Source organism: Mirounga leonina, unplaced genomic scaffold, assembly GCF_011800145.1.
Source record: "Mirounga leonina isolate KUSES-001 unplaced genomic scaffold, KU_Mleo_1.0 Mir_166, whole genome shotgun sequence".
In the NCBI taxonomy this organism is placed as follows: Eukaryota; Metazoa; Chordata; class Mammalia; order Carnivora; family Phocidae; genus Mirounga; species Mirounga leonina.
The window spans coordinates 29,097,610-29,115,160 of NW_023270418.1; the positions used below are offsets into that span (position 1 = coordinate 29,097,610).

General features: G+C 49.1%; 1 protein-coding gene across 3 annotated transcripts in view; it reads right to left on the reverse strand.

Annotated features, from left to right (window-relative positions):
* Positions 1-17,551, reverse strand: part of AHNAK (AHNAK nucleoprotein) — a 99,252-nt gene that overhangs the window by 17,089 nt on the left and 64,612 nt on the right. For 2 of the 3 annotated variants that reach the window (XM_035013009.1, XM_035013010.1), the window contains one exon: positions 858-1,187. In XM_035013009.1, the coding sequence (XP_034868900.1) occupies positions 1,180-1,187 (8 nt within the window). In that variant the 3' untranslated portion in view covers positions 858-1,179. Of the gene's footprint in view, positions 1-857; positions 1,188-17,551 lie in introns of those variants that run through there. The other variant, XR_004680725.1, reaches the window with a different exon arrangement.

Genomic DNA, 17,551 nt, shown 5'->3' on the forward strand with positions numbered 1-17,551 from the left:
ATTATATCAATGTTGGTAAGTGTTAACTATTAACCAGATAACCAAAAAATTATTTTTGGATAACCAAAAAAAATCAAATTTTGATGTCTCACATCATAGAACAAGAATTTTTGTATGGGGCGCCTGGGTGGCTCAGTTGGTTAAGTGACTGCCTTCGGCTCAGGTCATGATCCTGGAGTCCCGGGATCGAGTCCCGCATCGGGCTCCCTGCTCGGCAGGGAGTCTGTTTCTCCCTCTGACCCTCCCGACCCTCCCCCCTCTCATGCTCTCTCTCTCTCTCAGTCTCTCTCTCTCATATAAATAAATAAAATCTTAAAAAAAAAAAAAAAGAATTTTTGTATGTATCCCCGTAACAGGAAACTTTGAAAAATCATATGCATAAAGAAATGTATTGACTGACATGTTAAAAATAACATTTTCATTTTTGTAGACTGATAAAGAGGAAAGAGAAAGGAGGGAGAGAATGTGCTCGGGCTCTCTCTAGCTCCTCCTCATATGGAGTCAGAAGTCATGCACGGACTCTGAAAACTGATACAAAGTGACCAGAATCCAACTCTCCCTGTGATTTTTTTTTTTTACATTTTTATTTATTTGTTTGTTTGTTTGTTTGTTTGTTTGTTTGTTTTAGAGAGGGAGACAGAGAAAGCCTGGTGGGGGTGCAGAGGGAGAATCTTAAGCAGACTCCACAACCAGCTTAGAGCCCAACACGGGGTTTGACCTCGCAACCCTGACATCATGACCTGAGCCGAAATCAAGAGTCAGACGCTTAACCCACTGAACCCCCCAGGGGCCCCACTCTCCTGATTTTTAGCGCCAGGGAAGGGTGTGATGAGAACCACCAGCACTGACCCAGCATAGATGCTCAATAGACGTTTATTAATGAATGAGTAAGACAACCACCAGGGCCCCGCAGTTGCCAAAGCCCACCCTGGTTACAAATGTAAACCCACACCTGATCCCCTTAGAAGTGAAGAAATGCACCAGGTGGAACTCCTGCAGCAGCCCTGCGTCCAAAACGGGCTGGGGCTCTCGAAGCCACCTCGTGGAAGGTATTCCTTTAACTGCAGGTGTTTGTTTCCTTTGGCACAGCAAGAAGTAATTTCCCATTTTTAGAACAATGCTCCAAAGAACAGTCACAAAAACAGCTTTCAGAGGGGGCGGTTTTCTTCCTGGCCACTGCTACAGCCCTGTAAAACAACAATAACAACGGGATTTTTATTCAAAACACTGTTTGCCTCTCTCCGTAAAATCAGGAGGCCATTCGTTAGCTTCGCATGAGCTGAGAGAAGATCCCTGCGACCCCTTGGCAGAGCATCCAAACAAACTCTTCTCTTTAGGAGGGGTCGATTTGGAAACTACTCTGCTGTTGGATCTGTTTTGGTCTTGATATACCTCCCTCCATGTGATTCCTATGCGGTAAGGGTGGAAAGGAAGTTTCTAGAAAGCCTGTGTCTGTTTTGCAGGTGCCCCGTGCAAACCTGAAACCAGAAGAGAACACTGTGTTCTTTTTTTTTTTTTTCTTTTTAAAGATTTTATTTATTTATTTGACAGAGAAAGACACAGCAAGAGAGGGAACACAAGCAGGGGGAGTGGGAGAGGGAGAAGCAGGCCTTCCGCTGAGCAGGGAGCCCGATGCGGGGCTCGATCCCAGGACCTGGAATCATGACCTGAGCCGAAGGCAGACGCTCAACGACTGAGCCACCCAGGCGCCCCAACACTGTGTTCTTGAGGACATGCAAATAGCAGACTGAAGGGGAGGACCCAGGAAGGGATGAGGTGCATCCCCTCCCGTCTTAGCCATGAAGAAATCCCTTTCATTACCATCTCCACACAGACTTCCTCTCTGCTTCTAAACTCAAGAAATTGGCCCCAAGACTTCGGGAGCCCTCCCCCCTCCCTCCCCATCTACTTAGCCCTTCCTTTCCATGCTGCTGCCTCTACCTGGATCACACTGAACTCCTCCCCACCTGAACTTGCATTTTTCTCTCCTCACCAGCCTCCTGGCCCAGTCACTTTGACCTCCCGTGTGGGTCTGCACACCCCGGCTTCATCTTACACCCTCCCTGCTCAACCATGGTCAGTGACTCCTCTTCCTATAGACAGAGTCCAGCGTCCTTGGTGGGACCTCATCTGGAGCCAGTCTTCCTTTCCAAGCTTATCTTCCACGAGTTCCTACATAAATCTTAGGCACCCTCCAAAATGGCCGCTCACCCCTCCCAGACTCCACCCCTGCCCTCTGGGTACCACCTCCCTCCCTTACCCCGCAAATTGGAATGACCTTCCTGGTCCTGTCTCTGTGACAAAATCTTACCCATTTCTGCAAGTCCCACCCAGCTACTACCTCTCTCTGCCCAGTCTAGCTGAAAATGACCTCCCTCCCCCACCCCTTACTAAAGCACTGAGATTCTGCCCCATCCACAAAGTATCTTCACTTTGTAGAGAAATCATTAGCGTAACTTTTTTCTTTCATATATGTGCTGAATTGTATGAAGGAGAAAAGTGCTAAGCCTCTTTAAGAGTCCTGGGTGGAACCAGTTCAGTGTCAGGTTTTTTTTGTTTGTTTTTTTGTTTTTTGTTTTTTGTTTTTAAGATTTTATTTATTTGACTGAGAGAGACACAGCGAGAGAGGGAACCCAAGCAGGGGGAGTGGGAGAGGGAGACGCAGGCCTCCCGCGGAGCAGGGAGCCCGATGCGGGGCTCGATCCCAGGACCCCGGGACCATGACCTGAGCCGAAGGCAGACGCTCAACGACTGAGCCACCCAGGCGCCCCCAGTGTCAGTTTTGACATTGCTATACTACCTTTACTGAGCACTCGCTATGACCCTGCTGCTGAGCTGAGGGCTTCTTAGGTATGACCTCATTCAACCCTTGCAATGAAACTATAAGGTACGTACCGCATCCCCTTTTCACAGACAAGGAAACAAAGGTTTTGAGAAGCTAAATAACTTCCCCGAGAGCCTCCCGGTTTAGGAGTGAGCTGGAGCTCAGGCTTGGCTCACAGTACTGACTGTTGTGGCCAATACTCGAGACTTCTTTCTCGGAGAACTTACAACACAGAACAGTTAGGATGAGCAGTGTGGGTAGGAAACCACAGGTTCTTCTCCCAGTTAGAACCAATTCATGGAAAGTTTCCCCATTCAGTGTTGGGGGGTTTTTTCTTCTTTTTCTTTAAGACAGGAGAGGGATTTAATCCTGGAATATCAGGAGACATGATGAAGTTTTCTTTGAAAAATGGTATCAGGGCGCCTGGGTGGCTCAGTTGGTTGAGCGTCCGACTCTTGGTTTCAGCTCAGGTCGTGATCTCGGGGTCTGGAGATCGAGCCCCGCGTCAGGCTCCACACTCAGCATGGAGTCTGCTTGAGATTCTCTCTCCCTCTGCCCCTCCCCCTGCTGCATGCTCTCTCTCTCTCTCTCTCTCAAATAAAAATAAATAAATCTTTTTAAAAAAGGGTATCTAAGGCTTTGATGCTTGGAGGGGAAGCTTTGAAGCTGCACCTACATCACCCTAAGGTCCCAAGCCAAGTAGCAAGAACACGGATTGTGGTGCTCAGGTTCTGCCTCCTGTTGTGCAGCAGGGAGGCTCAGTAAGCTATTTACCTTATGAAGTCTCAGTTTCCTCTTCTATAAAATAATAATACTTAACCGGCAGGGTGGTTTGGATGGATTCAATGAAATAATTTATACAAAGCACCTAGCATACAATGAGTGTTCAATATATTAGTATTGTTACTACTTCCCTTGGACATAAGAATCTGGGTTTCTTTTCATTTTTTTAAGTTGAAGTCTAACACATATACAGTCATAAGGAGTGCACTTGTCGTGATGAGCACAGGAGGATGTATGGAAGGGTTGAATTATGCTGTTGTACATATGAAACTAATATAACACTGTATGTTAACTAACTGCAATTAAAATTAAAACATAAGGGCACCTGGGTGGCTCAGTTGGTTAAGCGACTGCCTTTGGCTCAGGTCATGATCCTGGAGTCCTGGGATCGAGTCCCGCGTCGGGCTCCCTGCTCGGCTGGGTGTCTGCTTCGTCCTCTGACCCTATCCCCTCTCATGTGTTCTCTCTCTCTCAAGTAAATAAATAAAATCTTTAAAAAAAATAAAAATAAAATTAAAATTAAATTAAATTAAAACATAAAATAAAATAAAATAAAATAAAAATTGGAGTGCTTGGGTGGCTCAGTCAGCTGAGCATCTGACTCCTGATTTCAGCTCAGGTCATGGTCTCAGGATCCTGGGATCAAGCCCCAGGCGTCGGGCTCTGCCCTCAGGGGGAAGTCTGCTTGAGGATTTCTCTCCCTCTCCCTCTATCCCTTCCCACCCCACCCACCCAACCCCTGCTCACTCTCTCTCTCAAATAAATAAATGAATCTTTAAAAATAAAAAAATGCATAAATGGATAGCTTGATAATCATTTACACATATATGCACTTATATAAGTACCAGTCCAGACATAGAGTATTTCTAGCACCCCAAAAGTTTCTCCCACACACCCTCTCAGTCCATAGCTCCACCAGATATAACGATGATTTGACCTTTCATATTTTAGCTTTGCCTCTTCTTGAACTTCGTAGTAATGAAATCCTACAACATGTAATCTCTCACTGCTATGTGGTACTCCACTGTAGGAATACACCACCATTTGTTGATTGCTGCAACCTCCAGTTGATGAGAATTTCAAGTTTGGAGACAATGCCTTTGAACATTCTTGTACATATCTCTGTGTTGTCATCTCTTAGATACATATACCCAGAGGGGAATGACGGAGTTAGGGAGTAGGCATATCTTTAGCTTGAACAGAAACTAACAAACAATTTTCTACTTGATTGTACATTTCTACAGTCCCCACAGCAATGTACGATAGTCCCAGTGGGTCCATATCTTCAGTGACCCCTGGTATTGTCACCCCTTTTCATTTTAGCCACTCGGGTGAGTGTGTAGTGGTATGTCCTCATGGTTTTAATGTGCATCTTCCCGGTGAGTAATGATATTGAGCACCTTTTCATAGTTTATTTGGCCATCTGGATTTGTTATTTTGTGAGGATCTATTTGCCCAGTTTTTATCGGGTCATCGTCTTTTTCGTACTGATTTGTTTTAAGGACTTTTTTTTTAAGATTTTATTTATTTATTTGAGAGAGACAGAGAAAGTGCAAGCAGGGGGAGGGGCAGAGGCAGAGGGAGAGGGACAAGCAGACTCCCTACTGAGCGAGGAGCCTGACACGGGGCTGATCCCAAGACCCTGAGATCATGACCAGAGCCGAAGGCAGATGCTTAACTGACTGAGCCACCCAGGCGCCCTTCTTATTGATTTAAAATGGTTCTTCATATATCCTTAAAATGAATACTTGGTCGAATGTATGTACTGCAGATTTCTCCTGAGTCTGGGGCTTGCCTCTTCGTGTTTTTAGTGGTGCGTTTTGACGAGGAGATGTTATAATTTTGATAAAGCTCAACGTACCAATTTTTCTTCTATAGTCAGTGCTTCTGGCGTTCTGTTTTAAATTTTGCCCACCCCCAAGGTCACAAAGACATCCTATGTTAATTTCCTTTTATCTTGCTTTTCCCATATCTTCCTCTAGAGTTGAGATGACCTTCTATTTCAATAAGGAGAAAAGGTCCCACAGAAAAACTCACCATGACTGGTTTGCGCTGTCGCTCACATGATCATGACTACCAGTCTTTGGACCATCCAGTCTGTTATCCTAAGGCCAACTTAGAGCATCAAAGGGCACCACTGCTGACTGGATGCATTGCTGTAATTCCAGAGACTCTAATTTGGAGGGGTGGTGGAGCATCTTCCAAAATGAGCCAGAAAGGAGAAGGGAAGCTATCAGTCCCCCTCAGTACTGTTTACATTCTCAGGCCAGCGGTTTACTCCAAAACCCTAGCTGTGATCACTTTGCAGACACATTCTTCCCATCCTAGCAACTCTCACTGTCCCCCCTTTATAAGCCTTTTCCCCACGCATGTTCTTTTCTCCCTGGATTTGCCCTTTTATCATCATTCACCGACCCACTTAACACCTTTGCTTTTTCTTCCCTTCACCTCCCCTCCTCTGACGCCAGGTTTCCCAGCTTCAGCGGGGAGGAGCCTCATTTCCCAAGTGCCACGGACGTTTGGGGCTGGAAACTGTTGCTGTGGGGCCCGTCCTGTACACTGTAGGACACACAGCTCTTCTGGTTCCTCCCATTTCCTTCCCACCTTCCTACTGTCAGTCAAGAGGCCTGAGGGAACAGTAAGGGGGTGGGAGGCAAACCATAGCTTTTTCAAGCTGAAGAGAGCCTTAGATATGATCTAGTGCAACCCCCTCATTTTACAGATGAGGAAACGGATCCCGAGAGGGGGAGGGAGAGGATGCACCAGAGCCAAATATGTGGGGGAACAAAGCCAGGCCAAACAGGAAGTTGAAATTCCAGGGCTTGAGGCAGAATTTCCAGTCCCACCAGGGAACCTGGGACTGCTTCCCACAGCAACTTTCTCCCTCCAAGCCATGCGTCCTAGTCCAGAAACAACCATGGCTGCTCAGACAGAGCAGCAGACTCAGATGGGACAAGTCCCCAGCATGTGTGCATGAGCATCAGTCCCTGAGAGCCTGTTCCAGAGCCTCCCGTGGACACAGACGACCACCCATTCCATCGGGGATGTTTTGAGATGACTAATGCCGTGACCATGTCTTAGTGTTAATTCTATCGTCATGAGGGAAATGATGGGCATAGCACCTGCCCGCACCTGTCCCAACGGAGGAGTTGGAGAGCAACAGAGGTGGGTGGAGAGCTGGAGGGAGCCTGGAGATCGGGTCTGTCCTGGCTCTGTCGCCGAACAGGCAGGTGATGGGGACCTCCCAAGTTATGGTGGCTGTTAACACCTACTGAGCGCTTACTGTACACTAGACCTGGGTGCCCTCCTGAAACGTCTTCGATGGGGTCACCCGTATGCGCGAATCACCCTACTCATTACTTCTTGCCAACACCAAGCTCACCCCCAATGTCACCATCAGACACCCATGGAGACCCCCTTGTGTGTCAAAGTCCACACCAAGAACTTACACAAAACTCAAGATTTTAGTGGTTCCGTGATGAGTCCTGTCATGTTAACAGTTATGAACTTGTGTCAGCAATTATTAGAAAAATGCCGGGTTTCATTTATGGTAGTGACAAAGATTTCTTTTTAATTAAATGTGAAGTTTTAAAATAAATCTGTTTCAAGAGGACCATTAAGCAAACAATGTACGGAGGGCATGTGGATGTGCAGAGAGGGTGATGGTGGCCCTGGATGGACTTAAGTGTGGGCCCCCAGCTTAGAGGCGGCTGCCCTGCCGTAGCCTTTGTGCATCGGACTCCCACCTGCTGCTCCCACGGCCTCTCCCTCAGTAAAGCCCTGTGGATTTGAAAGGCCCTAGTCAGCCCTTCTGCCTTCTCCTGGCCTGTTCCACGTGAGGGTCACTCACTTCTGGATTCTCTCTGCTTTCTGGTGGTAAAAGAGAAACTCAACAAGGCTGATCAATGTACTGAGATCCACAAACAAGAGGCCAAGTAAGAAGACAGAAAGGGATGAGGACACCGCGCCCTTACCCTGGTCCCAGTCCTGGGCCTTCTGCCCCCCACCAGACTTACAAGACACTGGCTGGGAAAAAGTCCGGCCCAAGGCCCTCTGCTGAGGACCCCTCCCGCACTGGTCTGTGCACTGGCCATGCTGTCGCGGACCCCACTCCACCCCCTCCTGCTGGGGGTGTGGTGGCATGGGGGTAAATGGAGCAGGCTGGTGGTTCCATAGTCTAGGTCCCATGGGAATTCCAGCCCCAGACGAACTGTCCTGTACTAGGACCTATACCTGGTGACACAGGAAGGACTGTCCTCCCTTGGCAAATAGAGACAGTCTATAAATAACACTCATCAATGAGATGGGGGGCCTCGCTCAAAGCCCCAGGGATATAACAGCAAACAATAGGCTGGAATTCGAACCAGCCTCCAAACCCCACCATCCTCAGCTCTCTCAGACAGGAGTCAAACACCATCTGCCTCGGAGGGCCGGTCATTGTATTCTCTTGGGCGCCACCTCCCCCACGGCTGGGCGGGTGTCCGGACAAGGAAGCCTGAGCCTTGTTCAGGGCATTGTTCTCCCTCAGAAGAGGATCTCGAAAGCAGAAGGAAATTAGAAACAACCACACAATGAATACCAGATTCTCCTTTCTCCCTGCTTTGGTGGCCAGGAGATTAAGCAGGGCCAGCTGACAGTGCGCCCCACCCAGCAGCTGCTGGCCCTCCAGGAAGTCGTCCATGCCATTGGGAAGGGCTGGTCTTGGAGGCTGCTCTGGTTCTCTATTGATTTCCACAAGGTCCATGTTCTTTCTCCAGCTAGATGCTGACTCCTGGAGGGCAGAGACGCATCTCGGGCTTCCTTCCCACAAGGTATCCCCGACAAGTTGCTGGCACTCTGTGTTGGCGGGTTGAGTAACTGATTCCATCTGGGCGCTTTCCTAGACACTTCACAGGTGTAAACTCATCGAACCCCCATAGCCATCCCATGAGGGAAAAACTATCGTTAGTCACATTTTGGTCATGAGGAGGTGGAGTCCAAGTGGCCCAGGGGTGGGCAGGACTGATCTGACTGTGGTAGCTTTGATGGGACTACATGATCCCGCTCCTTACTTCTTACCAACATCAGCATCCCCCAGCGAAGCCATGAGACATGCACGGAGCCCTCCTGAGGTCAACGTCCAACCCCACATGCCAGCTAAAGAGGGTGACCTAAGAGAAGACATGTCCTTTTCAGTACTTGCACCCCGACAGACAGCACAGGATGTGGGTGGACATTAACGAGCTCTTGAGGAGGAGACACACAGAGCTAATGTCAATCTTACCAACTTTGCATCTGAACATTCCTGCTAAGGATTTTTTTCTTAAAAATACACTCTTTTTTTCTGTTGGGGCTATTATTCATTTTAACATAATGTCGTGTTTTATGCCTCCTACGTAAGTAGGCACCAGCTTTAAATGTTGTGGAATATTGAGCTCATATATCTAGTCAAACTTCTGTTTGCTTTTTGCTGCATCCATAGCTACGATCTGAATAAATAGAGGAGAAAGGTTTGGCTCCCAAACCTACTAGCTGGGCCCTATGCCATCATTCCCCAAAACAAAGGGGAAAAGATGCCAGAAGTGAGGGACCAGGGTTAATGGTGAAAGAAAACACCGTCCTGTTCCAAGGGATACTGTGCAGGGTCAAAACTCCCCAGAAAGGGATGTGGAGAGGGCAGGAAGGCATTCCCCCTAGGTCCCCATGAGGAGCATGCATATTTTAAACCTGTGGGCAGAGGAGAGAGGCTGTCACAGCCCAACCCGCTGTAAATGAGGCCACAGGCTTGGAGGACACCAGTGAACCCCAGCTTGTAAGTGGTACGCCTAGACCTGGGACCCGAGTCCTCTCTGCCCAACTCAGGGCGCTCCCCCACCACCCTATTGTCCATGGGCCGCAGGATCTGGAAGCTCTGGGCTGTCAAGTGTCTGCACCCTCCGGACAGCAGGATGTAATAACCACGCCCCTGAACAATAAAACCCAAGGATCAGGCTTTGTCCTCGGACTTTCCAGTGTACAACCACACAAATGGATCTGGGGTTGTTGTTGTTGTTGTCGTTAGTCTGTTATATCAGAATGTTAAAACAAAGGTACTGGAAAGGTCAAGGTCACCCGTTCACTCTCTAAATGAGCCCATTGTCACACAAAGGAAAGTGAGGGGAATCTTCATCCCTGGGCATCTTCACCATCCTGCAACCCTTCTCCCATCTCAGAAGGCATCTGAGTCTCCAGAAAAGCCTCCCCACTCGGTCCAGTAACAGCCACCACCTCTTGTGCACTTGAACCCATCTCCTGCCTCTTTCAGGACAAAGGAATCAACTACCCCATCTTACTTCCCACTCTCCCCTGCTGGCTTCTTTGGCTCATCCAATAAACATCTTCAAGTCTGCCCCAAGAAAGATTTCTTTGTGTCTGCCTCCTGTGGCCAGAGATTGTCCCATCTTTCCTCTTACCTTTAACATCAAACTTCCTGGTAATCTACCTTCCTCTTCTAAATTGCTCCCACTAATTCCTAAGCCTGCAGTGGGCAGCCCAGCCCAACCACTCCATGGGAACTGCTCTCTCAAGGGCCACAAATAGGCTATAAGCATCAACTCCAGTAGCCACTGCTCAATACCCATCCTACCTGACCTCTCTACACATCAATCAAACCAACAGGAAAAAAAACTCCTCCTTGTGAGATGTACCTAGAGCAAGCACTGTGCGTGGCTTACTCAAAAGCCATTCCCGTTCTCCTTAGCTGGCACAAGACCAACTTTGTTCAAGGACAGGAAAGAGATTCTTTTATTTCGACAGGGTGGGCACAGGCCTTGGTCCAAGGGTAGGCATGTATCCTTTCGAACCAGTGGAATATGGAGGAACATCTGCTGGAGTCTTCTGGGGGCAGCCCACCCCCCACCAATAAGAGAGAGACATGTGAGGAGGATGTCTGCCCCATGCTGCTCCCTGTTTCCTGTCTTTGAACTCAGTTGTGTGAGGATGTGATGCTTGAAGCTGAGGGAAGGCCAAGAGCACCTCAGCAACATTGGCCCAGAGCTTTGCCGCCAAGCATTCTGACTATGAGAAAAATCACCTCTGTCTACATCACCACTGGACAGGTGTACCATTACCTGGAGCCAATAGCATCCCCAACCAATATGTCACAACTCTCTTGGTTACTGACACTTCTCTCCTGTCCCTTATTCTCAAGTCTCCATGACCCTTTGACAGCCCCTCTGCCCACCCCTTGAATATCGGGGTTCTCCTGGCCCTCTCTGCTGCTTAGGTGTATGTCCTCTTCATCTACCTGCTTACTAACTCAACAAATATCTATTGGCACCTTCTATGTGCCTGGCTGGCCTCATAGAGTTGACACTCTAGTGGGGGGAGACAACTAATAAACAAGATGAACAAATAATAAATCTCACTTGTGATCAGTGCATGCTCTGAATAAAATGATTAACTAAAGAGGGTGTTGAGAAAGATGTGGAATGTCCTCAGGCTGTAGGCAGTGACCTGAGAGGGAACATTTAGGCTGAAGTTTGAAGGACGAAAAGGAACTGACAACAATGGGACACAGCATTCCAGACAGTGGGAACAGTGTGAACCACGGGTGAGGACGCAAGGAAGGAAAGACTTGGCATATTATGGGGACTGCAAGGAAGCCAGTGAGGCTGAAGAAGAGTGAAGGGAAGGAGGAAGTCAGATGAAGCTCAGATCTGTGCAGGACCTTGTAAGCCTTGGGAAGGTGGTGGTTGTTATGCTAAGTGCAGTTGGAATTCATGAAGTAAGGTGATTAACAGCCGAATCTGTGTTCCTGAAAGATCAATGTGGCTGGAATTTGGAGCCAAAGTAGAAAAGGGGAGGCAATGTGGACTCACAGTCACCCTGGTGAGGTATGGGGGTAGCTTGGCCCAGGATGGTAGCAGCACTGATGGTGACGTGTTTCCCTTGTGATGTACTCCCGAGGTAGAAATTATGGGACTAGCTGATGAGGGGGGATTCCAGGGGTGAGGAAGTAGGAAGCATCAAAGATGATCCCCATATTTTCTAGCTTGAACACAAGGGAGAGTCGTACCATTGATTGAGATGGAGAAGCAGGTTTGGAGGTGAGGCAGGCAAATCATTTTTGGGCTTCTGTTTTGGAGATGTCGTGTTTGAAATGCCTGAGAGCCATCCAAGTGAAAAGAGCAAGAGACAGCTAAGTACTCAAGGCTGGAGCTTAGGGAACTGGGAATTTAGAGATTGTCAGCCTAGAAACGTATGTAAAGCCATGGGGAAAAATAAAATAAAATAAAGCCATGGGAATGGATGGGATCCACTGACGGAAGCATGGACAGGGAAACAGTAGGGTCATCAGGCCATTTAAGTGAGAGATATTATTTATTCTTCACATCTCCTTTTGTCTTCTCCTTGTGATATTAGATCGCCGCATCTTATCAGTTTAAATCCAAAATATCCCAAAAGCTGTCTTCTCTCTCCATTTCCATGATTGTGCCCTTCCAGCCTTGACCTTGTCTCACCTGGAGACTTTCAACAGCCCCCGGGACTTCAGTGCCTCCAGGGCATCCACCATTCTGCCACCGGTGGGGTGGGCCACTGCTCAGCCTTAGCAAAACTGAAACCAGAGGGTGCAGCAGGAAGCCTCAGAGAAGCAGTTGTGGGAACAGGGCCACGCAGACCTGAGCTGGAGAGGCCCCCGGGACAGAGAGAACGAGGTGCCAGGTCGGTAACCGCCGCAGCTGGCGTGGGTGCAGGCAGACTCAGGCCGTGCACCCTAGTCAGCACCCTGCTCTGACAGGAGTGTCTTTATGAGGGCAGGTGACTCACATCAGCCCACGTGGTTTCACACTTCAAGGCGCCACGCAACACCTGGCATGCGAGCAGGCTCTCTACAACAGACAACAACCACACCACCAAAAATAACAGAGACTAACGTTTGCTGAGTGCTCACAATGTGCCAGTCACTGTTCCAAGTGCCCATATGCTCCCCAAGTCCATAAGACAACCCCATGAGGCAGGTATTATAGACGGGGACGCTGAGGTTCAGGGAGGTTGAGGGGCTGTTTTGGGGGGGTTTTTTGAAGATTTTATTTATTTATTTGACAGAGAGAGACACAGCGAGAGAGGGAACACAAGCAGGGGGAGTGGGAGAGGGAGAAGCAGGCTTCCCGCCGAGCAGGGAGCCCGATGCGGGACTCGATCCCAGGACCCTGGGATCATGACCCGAGCTGAAGGCAGTCGCTTAACCAACTGAGCCACCCAGGCGCCCTTGAGGGGCTGTTAATAGCAAGGGCTTTGGTGTTGGACAGACGTGGGTTCGTCTGCCGCTACATGATTGGGCTTTGTGGGCTCTCCCAGCCTCATCTGTAGAAGGGGCTTAAATAAGGTAACTTGGGGTGCGCCTGGGTGGCTCAGTCGGTTACGCCGCAGGCTCTTGATTTTGGCTCAGGTCGTGATCTCAGGGTCCTGGGATCAAGCCCCACATCGGGCTCTGTGCTCAGCGGGGAGTCTGCTTCAGGATTCTCTCCCTCTCCCTCTGTCCCTCCCCACCGCTCACTTGCGTGCGCACTCTCTCTCTCTCTAAAATAAATAAATAAATCTTGAAAAAGAAAAAGAAAAAACTTGGTAAAGGCTTTAGTTAATGCCTATCACAAGAAATGCTCAATACGGATCGCTGTGATAGCTATTACAAGAAAAACGAAAGCCAGCTCGTGCCATTTCCCCATATAAAAACCTCCAGTGGCTCCCACTCCCCAAAGATAAGGACTCTGGTCTCACCATGACCCACCCACATGACCCACTCCTCCATCTGGGGCTGCTCACTTCCTGAACGTACTGAATTGTTACACCTTCAAGCCTCTGCTCTTGCTGTCTCCAGGAGCAGAACGCCCTCCTGGCCCTTCTCCACCAGAGGGAGGAGACAGGAAGTTGTCTGCAAGGGAGGTCCAAGAGCCACCAGCCCTAGGCTCGTTGGACTTACGGACTGGGACCTCTCTCTCTTTCTTGGATTCTGGGCGCCTAGCACAACGGCTGCCACTCGTAGATGCTGACTGGAGTAAGTATCGAAAGCTCATGACATCTGCAAAAGGCAGCCATGGGAAGGTTGGTGGAGAGGCCAGTTCAGGATTCCAGGAAGGGCCAACATCTCAGCCGGCCCTTCTAGCTGGGACCAGTGGTATCACCTCCACATGCCAAGGGCGGGTCTCAACTCATCTCTCCTCCACCAAAACTTCAGAACAATCCTGGGGGCGAGACTTCAGTTTATTTTTTATTTTTATTTTTTTTTTAAAGATTTTATTTGACAGAGAGAGAGACAGACAACACAAGCAGGGGGAGTGGGAGAGGGAGAAGCAGGCCTCCCGCAGAGCAGGGAGCCCGACGCGGGGCTCGATCCCAGGACACTGGGATCATGACCTGAGCCAAAGGCAGACAGACACTTAACAACTGAGCCACCCAGGCGCCCCGAGACTTCAGTTTAAATAACATGGGCGGTTTGGGGAATGCAGCCCAGGGCAAAAGGTAGGGTCAGAGAAAGGTTGTCATCTGGTCCGATGTTCTTCCAGGTGCCTCTGCAAACCCAGACACTCGCCCTGTGCCCATCCCAGGTCCTTGTCCAGCGAGCCACCTGGCAGGAGAGTTGCTGGAGTGCTTAGAATGGATGCTTACTAGTAAGACTCTCTAGGGGCGCCTGGCTGCTCAGTCGGTGGAGCATGGGACTCTTGATCTTGGGGTTGTGAGTTCGAGACCCACACTGAGTGTAGAGATAACTTAAAAAATAAAATCCCTAAAAAAAAAAAAAAAAAAGGCTCTCCAGAAGCCCAAAAGCCTTTAGTCTCAAAAAATATAATAATAATATCACAGGACAGATGGCACTTCAGTGCCTGTGACAATTAGCAGTATATTCCCAAGAGGCCTACAGGCAGATCACAAATCCCACTGCAAAGAGAGTAATCAGAATAACAGATAACATTTCTTCCTATGTGCCCAGGATTTCACATTTATAGTCTCATCTTATCTGTACAACACTGCTATGATGTGCGTGGCTATTATTATCCCCTTTCTAGCAAGGGGGAAGCAGAGGCTAATTCAGAATAGCTTGTGGGGGTGTCGGGGTGGTTCAGGTCAAGCGTCCAACTCTTGATTTCGGCTCAGGTCATGATCTCAGGGTCATGGGATGGAGTATAGCTCCCCCACGCTCAGCAGGAATTCTGCTTGAAATTCTCTCTCTCACTCTCCCTCTATCCCTCCCCACCCCTCCCTCTCAAATAAATAAATAAATTTTTTTTAAAAAAGGACGGCTTGTAAGTGGGGAGCTAGACCTGAACGCAGCCCTGCTCTGGAGCCTGAGGTTCTATCTACCAAGCCACAAAGCCTGTTCCATTGCACTGTCTGCAGGAGGGGGCTCTGATCCCATGTGACTGTGGGTTGGGGGGTTCAGTTGGATTCCTGCAGTTTCTTACCAGCTGCTTTTACTTGGAGGGTGGAGAAGGCAGGCAGGCACTGTGAGAGCAGTCCCCCAGCGACTGCCACATTAGTGCTCTCGCCGTCCCTGCCATGGTTTTATTTGACCTCCATCTAAGACTCCCCAAGCTGGGGGGTGATGGAGATCGAAGTCAATAGGTGTCTTCCACAACCCCTGTCCCCTGAGTCTGAGCTCTTCCGGGGCTCACACAATGAGACCCGTGAAGTTGTAAGAGGGGTTTCTGCAAATTTTGCAAGAATAATATGAGGAACCTATGCCCATCTGCTCCCCAAAACAAAGTCAGATGTCCCAGGGGCATCCCATCTCCAAACCCCATGCATAGCTAGGCACTGCATTTCCAGAAGGGTAAACAGCATTATCTTGACATGTCAGAAGGCGTGCTTCAGATATTTTAAACCTGTCTCTGCTTTCTCCCACAATTCAGGTTGTTCTTCCACCGAGCAGTGCCTTAGGGCTGGCTGTTACCACTCTTGTCCAACTTGTCACTCATCAGCTTCCCTGAGGACCAGCATGGCTCCAGGGTAATTTCTTCCACCTTATCCTCATTCCAGGGGAAACCACTATACTCAACGCCATTTGGGTTGAGGAAGTTGAATGAGCGAAAACAATAAGAATAAAATCAGGGGGGGCCTGGGTGGCTCAGTCGGTTAAGCATCTATCTTCGGCTCAGATCATGATCTCCAGGTCCTGGGATGGAGCCCCATGTCGGACTCCCTGCTCAGTGGAGAGTCTGCTTCTCCCTCTCCCTCTGCCTCTCCCGCCCCCCGCTCATTCTCTCTCTCTCTCTCTCTCTCTCTCTCTCTCTCTCAAATAAAGAAAATTTTTTTTAAAATAATAAAATCAACCATGATTTTTTGAGTACTTAATATGTGTCAGGTACAGTGACTCAGAAATGAGGAAACTGAGACTCAGAAACACCCCAGGAGACCCAGCTCGTCAACAGCAGAGTCAGGATTTGAACCCAGGACTTGCATTTGTCACTGCACAATTGTCTTCCAAGAAGGTTACAACCCAGTGCCCATAGGAGCTGAGCGAGTCCTCCAGTGCTTCAGGTCCCTTAGAAGAAGGGGTGGCTTGAGAAGACCCTTTAAGTAGGAGATATAGTTTGAATTCTAGTCTGGACTCAAAGCCTCTGCCCCAGGAACACATCCTCCCATAAGAGGACTGTGTCTAAATACCCTCTGCCATGTGCACGGTCAGAAACTCTAAGTTAATTTGGAGACAGCCAAAGGGTTTGAAAAGAATGCCATCTCCCACCTCTAGCACCCTCAGAATGACTATGAACAGAGAAACCATCAAATCCCAAACCACTCAAAATTGACGTGAATAAGAGGCTGAAACCAAGACAGCCTTAAGATCAAGGTGAGGGAGCTAGAATGTTCGTGGCGACAACGGGAACTGCCCACCCTCACTCCAGCAACAAGCCACCAGGATGCCATCTTCAGGACCCCGCCTTCAGCCAAAATCAAAGCCGAATGGCGGGTAAGGAGATGCTCAGTCCAGGAACCCAGGCAGGAACAGATATGCCAGGATGTTGGGAAAGTCCACAAAGTAGCTCAAGAGGACCCCTGTGGAAGAGAAGAGTGGGGGGTGGGGAGAAGAGGAGGGGGCTTGACAAGTGACCTCCATGAGCTCATCCTCGGGTTGAAAGTTAGTGGACTGGCACACTTGCCCCCATGCTGGGCTCTAGGCCTGTCCTTAAAAGGCACCCCAGCCACCTGGTTGTTTGCTGAAGTCCAGATTTGCACTTCCTAAAGAAATGCATGGACTGGATCCATGAGAAGGCCCTAAATGGCCGACAGCCTCTACTGGAGAGCCTATCACATTGTCTTTCTTAAAAGGGTTTCCTGACCCACTGAAAGCAAGCAAGAGTTTTGTGAACCCTAAGGAACTGGGCTGGGAGCCCAGAGGTCCCCAACCTTGCCTTTGTTTTGTCTCCCTAATTCCCATGGATGTGATCTTCATGTTTCTTCTAGAGCTACCATCTGCTCCTCCTTCCATATCCCATACACTCCCCTCCCAACTCCACCCGTGGAGCTGATCTCAACCACACGTGCCAGGCTGGGGCCCAGGCAAACCCAGGCATCGACCATAATCCTAGACTCACTGCAGTTGGCAGCATGGTCCAATGGGATGTGCTGCCTGGGTGACCACAACACGGCCCCCACACGAACTTGCACCCCACTCTCGTGTCTGGCTCCCTAGAGGGGGCCTTTTCTGTCTGACTCTCAGAGGTCCTGGCCCGGAGACTGGCCCTTGTTATGGGCTGAGCTGTGTCCCTAAACCCATATGTGGAACCCCTAACCCCCATCAGCTCAAAATGTGACTCTATTTGGAGACACGGTCTTTAAAGAGGTGATTAAGTTAAAATAAGCCCATAGGGTGGGTCCTAATCCAGTCTGACCGGTGTCTCCATAAGAAGAGGAAATTTGCACCCACAAAGAGACACAGGGACTCACGTGCATGCAGGAAAGACCACGTGAGTACAAGGTGGGAAGGCA